General features: G+C 46.2%; 1 protein-coding gene across 3 annotated transcripts in view; it reads right to left on the bottom strand.

Annotated features, from left to right (window-relative positions):
• CC2D2A (coiled-coil and C2 domain containing 2A) overlaps positions 1 to 8,890 on the bottom strand; it is a 146,650-nt gene that overhangs the window by 74,612 nt on the left and 63,148 nt on the right. For all 3 annotated transcript variants that reach the window (XM_019525932.1, XM_019525934.1, XM_019525933.1), the window contains exons 13-14: positions 3,824 to 4,062; positions 1,598 to 1,775 (exon numbers count right to left, since the gene is read on the bottom strand). In XM_019525932.1, the coding sequence (XP_019381477.1) occupies positions 1,598 to 1,775; positions 3,824 to 4,062 (417 nt within the window). The remainder of the gene's footprint in view (positions 1 to 1,597; positions 1,776 to 3,823; positions 4,063 to 8,890) is intronic.

Genomic DNA, 8,890 nt, shown 5'->3' with positions numbered 1-8,890 from the left:
GGGGGGGGGGGGGCTTGTCTTAGAATTGAGTAAATAGGGTAAATAAGTCAGAGAAAAGCAGTTACTATGATTACGGGATGAAGAAACTGAGCAGTAAGAAAAGGTTTAAATAATTATATGCATACAGATTTTAAAACAATGGCTACTTAGTAGACATAAGTGTGGGAGTTTCCAGAAGGAATTTTAGCTCATTTTGAACCAAATTTCCTGTTGGGGATTTTGGCTGATGCTTAGTGTCCTCTCCACAGGCTGGTAAGATTGATGGAAGTTAGGGCAAAAACAGGCCTTCAGTGGAAATCACCTATGAACTGTGGCTTCGTAGCTGCAAACAAGATATGAACTCTGGCCTCATAGACACTTTGCAATATGCAACTGCTGACCAATGTGGTGGTGAAAGACCACTCTGTCCCAAGGGAAACTAGTGGAGGAACTGTGCTTTATAATACTCAACCCTTCCTGGAGCTATCAGGCTGAATGCCGACTCAGCCCTTTGGACAGTGGTATCCTGCCTTTCCCAGAGTGCCTGGCTAGCTCCAGAGATGAGATGAATAAAAGACAGGGGTATGGTCCTGTTTCCTTCTAGTGCCAAATGGGGTGAGCTCAGTTTCTTCACTTCATTAAGAATAGGAACTACAACTATTCTGCAGGATGCTGGGTGTTACATATAGAAAGGGAAAGAAGGAAGCCATATTGTATACATATTGAAGCCACCTTGGTGAACCACCACAGGACACAGACTGGATGAAAAACTATGCATTGCGCACTCGTTGAAATATGATTTTAGTGGTACTTTGTTAAAATATATACTTTAGCATCTGTTTCATTACATTATTTAATCATTCTATTTTCTGAATGAACAAACCAGTTTTCAGATAGATGCAAAAGCAATGCTTCCTTTAACTTGATCAAAAATGCTGGACTCCTCATGAATTTAGGTACCTAACAATGCTGAATTCTTTCAAATTAATGGTAGTTTTATCATTTATTCATTCATCGATTTATATCCCAGCCTATCCAGAAGCTCAGATACTTCTGAGCTTTACTACTCCATCCAGGAAGAGCACAGACAATGTGCAGATGCTTCCCTGCCTGACAAAGGGTGATTGTACCCAACAGCTTGCAAAGAAGACTTTTTTCAACTGTTTGAGTTAGTTTGTGACATAAGACACAGCTTCTCTAAAAAAAAGCGTATTCCACTAACCCAATAAACCATACATGTTTGACTGTTTTTAATTCCCCTTTGAAGCCTATCATCCAGCCAGAAACTATTGATTTCAAGTGTAGTTTTAAGGTGTTTCAATTTTTTTCTCAGTTTGCCTATTAATATAGTCCACAAAAGACAGACCAAGAGATATGGGACACATCTTTGCTAAATGATGCCAAAAATGCAGAGGGCAACATTGTATATTTGTCAAGTACAGCCAAAGTGGAGGGAAGAATTCAAGCACTTAAGAACCAAAGCAGAGGTTTCCATGATCTTTGAAGTGTTACTATAAACAATACAGAGTAGAAGCAAATAATATACAATGACACGATAAATATTAAAAAGACCATTCTAATTATGTAGTGCAGGACTTATAAAAGGATTGCTGTCTACCTGAAGCTTCAAACTCTCTGGCAAATTGAATATTTGTAAATTGAAAATCTGTCCAAAGTGAACTCTGAAGTCTGAGCTTATTTGCCGGGTGACAGTCCTTGAGACTTCTTTAGTGTTGAAAAGGACTTTTATAAATACCGAACGTTTCTTTACATCTTCTCGTCGTGAAACTTCTGCCCTGTGAACATGACAAAATAAATTTGGTAATAGTCTTCAGATACCTGAAGGATGAATACAAAGAAGAAAGCGAAAGACTATTTCTTTTGACCACAGGGGACAGAACAAAGAGCAGTGGCCCTCTATTTCAATAAGGGACATTTAATTTGGATAGTAGGAAGTGCTTTCTGACAGCGATTAAGCATTGGAACAGGCTACTCAGAGAGCTTGTGGAAACACCATCTTTGGAGATCTTTAAGGGCAGTTAAGACAGACACTTGGCTGGGATGGTTTAGAAAGAGATGATATCCTGCTTGAGTGCAGGGGTTGAATTAGATGACCTTCTGAGGTCTATTCCAAATACAGTATTCTATGTTTTTATATTTCAGCAATAGAATTTGTATACACAGAAGTTTTACCCTTTTGGTTTTAATAAGAGGAATTTACAGGAAGTGATTATTTGTGGACAAGCAAGTATATGAAAGAGGGTACTATCTGTGAAAATCTATTGGCCACAAAGTTCATTTAGGACTGAGGAGATGCATTAACAACACTACTTGATACAATACTGGGTTTACAGTACTGGCAGGTGCAGAGCTGCCCAGTTTCTGCCCTTGGTTTGGTTTTCTGTCCCCACCAACATCCACAAATCCCACATACAACCATAATTCTAGATTTTGGTACAAACAGAAAAGTAAGGGGGAGGAAAAGGTGAAAACAATCAGAGATTTGACTCTCTGAAGACTGCCTCTGCACTTCACATGGGATGGTGTGCCCTGAGAGCTACAACAGCCCATGAGTGGTTGAAGTGGATGCATTCAGATGTAGGTTGTTCTTTAACTTTGAATCATGAGATAGCTCCTGTCCTGATTAACCTCTAGATACCTTGCCCAAAAGCTTGACCAAAGTAGTCTTGCAGAGGGAAGTAGAGGGGATAACAGTTCTACCTATACAGTTACACCACATATATAAGGGTCTACCTAAAATTGCAGGGGGATTTACCAATTTCATGGTCATTTTGCTGTGGCCCCATCCTTTGGTGCTGATTTGCGGAAAGACATCAGGGAGAGGAGGGATGAGGGGGCAGAAGCCATTTTGTCTGCTGCCCTTCGCGCTGCCCTGCCAGCTGGCGCCTTCCCCTCCTGGCAGCAAGGACCGCTGGCAACAACTGGGAAGCCAGCATACTGGGGATTTTTACATGTGCTCATGACATAGCGCCAAGCACTTTTCATTAGCACGCCATGCTAATTAAAAGCACCCACACATCACGTGTATTAGTGGTGCAGTGAGCTCCGTGCTGTGACGTTCCCATGTGTGGCTTCTCCATTTTGCACCTGTAATAGTAGTACTGTTTTGTCTCTTTGGCCACAAAGAAGCCCCAGCCGATGCAACCAGATGAGCATGCATGTGCGGTATGCAGTGCTGCATATAGGTATGTGTAAAAATAACCCACGCCAAAAAAGAGTGGGTTGGCATATGTGATGGCAGCATATGCCTTCTGAAACCAGAGCCTGGCCAACCAGAGCCACACTCTGGCTGCCAGCCAGTGCTGGATGCCACACTCTGGCTGTGAACCATCTCCCTGATGCTGGATCACCAGGGCTTCAGCCCCTGGAGGCCCCCAGGACCCCAGGAAAGGTTGCTGGGGCCAACCCAGGTACTGGCCCCAGCCTCCCCTACCCCACCCAGGACAACATGCAGTGAGCCACAGCATGCATGCACGGTTGTTCGCCAGGACAAGCAGCAGCAGCACCACTGTGACACTATTCATCCCCAGGGAAATGCACTTTTCTCATTGTGGGGAGATGCCCAAGGACCCTGACCATTCTTTAAACATAAGTACAATACAAGATGTAAATCATAAACTTAATTGAACTGTATCAATTTTTAAAAAACAAGGTCCCAATCACCAGGAGAAACAGAGTGTTCAGTGCATATTTCTATAGTTGAATGTATTAATAATGAAACAAATATTAAAAATGAAAACAATAGAAAATTGTGATAACATACAAATGATAAAATAACAAGTTATAACATACTAATAAAAGGGTTGGTTTTGAGCAGCCTTACCGAGGACACAGCTCATTTGGGGTTACATTTCCTGTCAGGCTCAACTCAGGGATCAAGAGAGGCTCTCCAGGTTTCCTCCTGATGGTGACAGCTTTTTCTCTAACTTGCTGTTCAACATCCACCCTGTCAACCAGTTTAGGAGGCACAGGTTTTACAGGCTCCTCACCAAGTTCAGAGTCCTCCGCCATTACTGCTTCTTCTTCATCTTGATAATGTTTTTTCTTGTTTTTCTTGGTTTTCTGAACATAGAAAATTAACATTCTACTTGAAACCATTTTAATAAAAGCATACACTAAAACTTAGCTAATCTGACTGATATGTCTTCCTTATATGTATTAAATTGTTAGTCGCATAGGATAACATAAAGAGAAGCAAAGCTTTCTTATTCAGGAATCTTATTCCACAGGCTTTGAAATAGTGATCCTCACTATTCATGTACCTAAACAAGACAACTTGCTTCCACACACCAGATAATTTACCTGAAAAATCTAAACTTCACATTTATTCTATTTTCTCTTTTTAACATGAGCCCCACATTCACATTCTCTCTATTAGGGATGATGAATGATTTCCAAGACCACACTTGGCTCTTTAAATACTGTAATAGGTCAAGACTGTGATGATTATTATTACAATTAATCCATCTAGCATACAGGAAATAAAGCTCATATTACTAACACCACAAGCTCTAAGTAGGTCATTAAGCCAACATTTTTTTCTGCTTTAAAGGGGATCATTATTATTGATCACCATGTACATAATATGCTGTGCTTCAGTTTACATTACTAGAAGAGAAAAGAGAGGGGTTTATATTTTTGACCTTCTAATCTTACTGACCAAACCAGGGCTCCAATATTCCTGTTGTTATTAGAAACAGGTAAAATTAGGAACAAACAGAAGAAAACTGGCACTGTAAAATTTTTATCTGATTGGTAGACTACTACACCAGGCAGCACCATGTACCTCTATTGCTCTAATAAAATAGTGTTATCACTGCAGATCACTTAACTGATCTCATGAACCCCTCTTAGGATTACTGTTTTAGCAGAATGGTTAAGGAACATGATAGTTTCATTTAAATATTTGTTTTTATATTCCTATAAATTAATTCAATTACTGCTATGATTCATACATATTTAAAATCAAATGGCAAAAGTATGATGATGTAGTCTAAACTTTTACATAAACAGACTATAGAATTTCTCACCCTGATTTCTGCAACTTGCCAAACAACTTGTGTAACTGTTATTGCTAACTAACATCCTAACCTTTTGGGCTTCACTTTCACTCTGCTCTCCACTTTCAGTCACCAATTTTCTCTTTAGCCTACTCCATTCCCTTTTCCCTTCTTATTCTATTTTGTTCCCCAAATGACCTAAATATTTTTTTAAACTACAACAGGTGCTAGCAAAACTCAAATAACTATTTGCTCATAGAAGAAAATGCTTTGCTGAGGAATGAAGTATTTTGTTCACCTGCATCTGACTGCAAAAAGGCAAAGATTTACATGGTTGAGAACTATAGATTCTTTTATAATCTAAACTTCAAACATGTACAGTCATTCCTGAAGCTAGGTGCAGCTCTTGTTAACTTCTACATGCATTCAAATGCTACTACTGATAGAGCCATGATTTCCACTTCTCTACATCTGACCTGTGGCTCCTTCTTCTTCACTGTAACAAATTACAGTATTTTCTCACATAACACAAACCTTGTTCCCCAAAAGCAGCCTCCCCCCAAACTGGCATGAGTGTTGTAATCAGGGAAGCTCCTTTCTTCACTGGAAAAGAAGCAAGCCTATGCACACTGTGCATTCTACACATATAAGAGACATCCTATACCATTTTGTTCACTGCTCATAAGAAATGCATTCTTTTTAACGCCTGCTGGGACATGAAAAATGCCCACAATCACAGAGATCTGAACTTAAAACACAGAAGAACAACATTTTTTGATCTGATTTAATGGAAGAGTTGAACTGCTGAAATGCAAGCAAATGAGCCTGAAAATCAACACCAGGCAAAACAATCTACTCCAGCAATACAAAATAAATTTCTCAGGCCATATCTATCCTACCAGGGAAGGAGACGGGGGAGGGCCCTCCTGCTTTACCTGGCAGCTGTAAGGTTGGTGGACTGCTGGTATAGACAGGTCCTCCAGCAGGAGTGCCTCTGCTACTAGAGCCAAACCAGCTCCCAACACAACAGGAGCACTGCTGGCAGAAGCTCCATCCACACCACCCGAAATCCTGGCAGAGATATACTGGGTACAGGGGACATAGACAATTCTTCACTTGCAGTAGTTTCAAAAGGGGAGGGAGGAACACTACTCTGGATCACCTGCCCTCCATTAGGTTGTAGTAGTTAACATATTTTCTCAGGGTCTTGTTACACATTAATTTACGTGGTTCCTGGAGCTCTTAACGCCTGGATTGTCCACACATTAACACCTGAAACTCGTTTTAGGTGGCTTAAAAGTTATGCCATTACAGGGCAAGTTTATCTCTGATCTGTTACCCAGCTTGTGTTTCATTAATGTGTAGCCACTTCTCACAGATGAGCTGCCCAAGGCATCCTCCAGCATCCCAGGATGCAGTGTCCCCTTCCTCACCCTCCTGTTCTGTGTGGACAACTTTCCACCCTCTGAAGTCTAACTCTACTGCTCAGGGAAGGGATTCTGGCACCAAGTCAACTCCCCTTCCTGCCCTCAGGGAGATGTCCTTCCCACTCCAAGGGTGCAACCCTATGCAAACAGGCTGCAGAGCATATGCTAGCTATCCAGGTTCCAAGGCACAGATGGGTCTGGGAATGGGGTCTAGGGAGATGATGGGGGGAACTAAGTAGGAAGTCAGATCAGGTCTCTAGGAGCTGAGGCTTCCTTCCTAGGGCAGGGACAGTAGCTCCCTCAAAAGTGTTTTCCCTCACTGCTCCCACCTCCCAGCCACCCCAGGAAGCATGACCAGCACTCCCACCTCCCAATCCCAAATCCGAGTTTATGAAAACAGAAGACCATCTTTAATTTACTTCCTCTTTATTTCTTTTTATTGTATCCTTCAATGGCTGACTTCCCTCATATCACTATCCATCCCCTATTCCCACTTCCTTCCCATCTCCCATTTTATTACCCACCACCATTCCATTAACTCTCTGCCTTCCAGCTTCATGTTCCTACCCCCTCCCCGCCACCAACCCATCTTTCACACATCGTCACCTAGAGCAGGAATAGAAGCCTGACCTGGCTCACCAGCTCTCTAGTGGCAATTCACAGCTATAGCACTTAGTCTGGCTTCAGTTCCCCAGCCCTCTAGTGCAGGGGTGGGCAAAATATGGCCCACAGATCGCATCTGGCCCATGAGGCTATTCTATCCGGCTTGTGGGGCCCTTAAAACATTTTTAAATTAATATTTATCTGCCTCTGGCTCCTGTAAAAATGACAGGAGCCAAGGGCAGTAGGGCTCAGGGGAAGCCATGGCAGGCCCCTGAAACAGCAGGGCCCACCTGGCCCGACCCCCCCCACAGCCGGAAGCCCCTAACTAACAGAGGCTTCTGGCCTGGGACCATGAGGATGATTGTGCCAGACTGGGAAATTCAGGTAAGAATGGGGGGCCGGATGAGGGCAGGGGAGGACCGCAGGCGATCACCCCAGTCCTTGGGGCCAGGCCAGCTCCTGCTGGGTCTTGTGGGCAGCTGGGAGCAAGTGGGCATGCAAGCCAGCAACAGCTGGAATCCTTTTGCTCAAACAGGTGAGTGCAGGGTCGGGGCTGTGCACGCTGGTCCCTGCCTAACTGCAGGGCTGCGGCGGAAGGGCTGGGAGTGAGCAGGTGCACGGAAGCCAGTGCTGGTGTCCTGGGGCTGCTCCCCTCTCTCCCTGCTGGCAGAGCCCAGCCTGGCTCCACAGAGCCCAGCCAGCTGTGCCCTGGGCTCCTGCCACCCTGCCCTAGGCCCCGCTGGTGCTGGACCCAGGGCACCACTTGGATGTTGCTGGCTCCCAGCCCCACTGCCCCTGCCCCATGGTATAGGCGGGGACCAGTGTGCGCACTCCTGACCCCATGTGCCCCGCACTCACCCACTTGGGAGAAAGGATGGGGCCTCAGACTGCCCAGGTGGGTACTTGCCTCCCTGGCTGCCTGGCCTGGGGCCAGGTGGCCATGGAGACTTGCATCGGACCCCCCCAGGAAGCCAGGGGGAAGGACCTGTCTGGCCCTGGGGGTGGCAAGAGCCAGCGGGGTTATTGCCCATGGCATGGTCAGCGCTGGGAGGTGGTGCAGAACTTACATCGCACACCCAAAACTTGGGGCAGCAATGGTTCAGCTCCCCACCCCCACAGGCAGCCCCAGCAGGTGCTGCCACCCCAGAGGGAAGGTCCGACCCTGCCTGCTCCTCAGGAGCCTGGCGGCCCACTGCCAGTTTACTCCCCAGCCCCTAGATGGGCGGTGAGTCTGACAGGAGCCGGACCAGAGCTGTGGCCGCTTTTCCACTCCGGAAGCTCCTGAGGCTGCAAGGAGCCTGGGGGACCCAGGGAAGCTCCTGGCCAGCCCCGGGGGCAGCATGTGTCGCCTCCTGAGACTGCCTGGGGCACGGGAAGCCCAGGGAGGCCGCAGGAGATTCCGGAGCAGAAAAGTGGTCATGGACCCAATCCAGCTCCTGGAGCAGCCTCACTGTTCATCCTGAGGCTGGGAGGCAAGCTGCCTGCAGGCCGCTGGACCCCTGGAGAACAGGAGGGAGAGCTGGGCCTCCCCTGCAGGGCAGCAGCACCCACTGGGGCACCTGTGGGGAGTGTAGGCAGGCTGCTGCCGTCCCAAGCCTCAGGTGCAGGATGTAACTTCCGTGCTGCCTCCCTGCCCTTCCCACGCCCTGGGTCGCATCCCTGCCGAGTCATGCCACCTACAGTGGCCTTGGGTGGCCCCCCATGATGCCCCCCAGGATAGCCAAGAGCTTCTCCAGGGCCCCTGGGCTCCTGGAAGCTGCAGGAGCTTCTGAAGCAGAAAAGCAGCCGCAGCTCCACTCCAGCTCCTAGCACTGCCTCCCTGCCTGTCCTGGGGCAAGGGGGTGAGCTGGGCCCTGTGGG

Source organism: Gavialis gangeticus, unplaced genomic scaffold (genome assembly GCF_001723915.1).
Source record: "Gavialis gangeticus isolate Ggan-Ray unplaced genomic scaffold, GavGan_comp1, whole genome shotgun sequence".
Taxonomy (NCBI): Eukaryota; Metazoa; Chordata; order Crocodylia; family Gavialidae; genus Gavialis; species Gavialis gangeticus.
The sequence above is the reverse complement of the archived record's forward strand: the minus strand, read 5'-3'. Positions and strand labels throughout refer to the sequence as shown.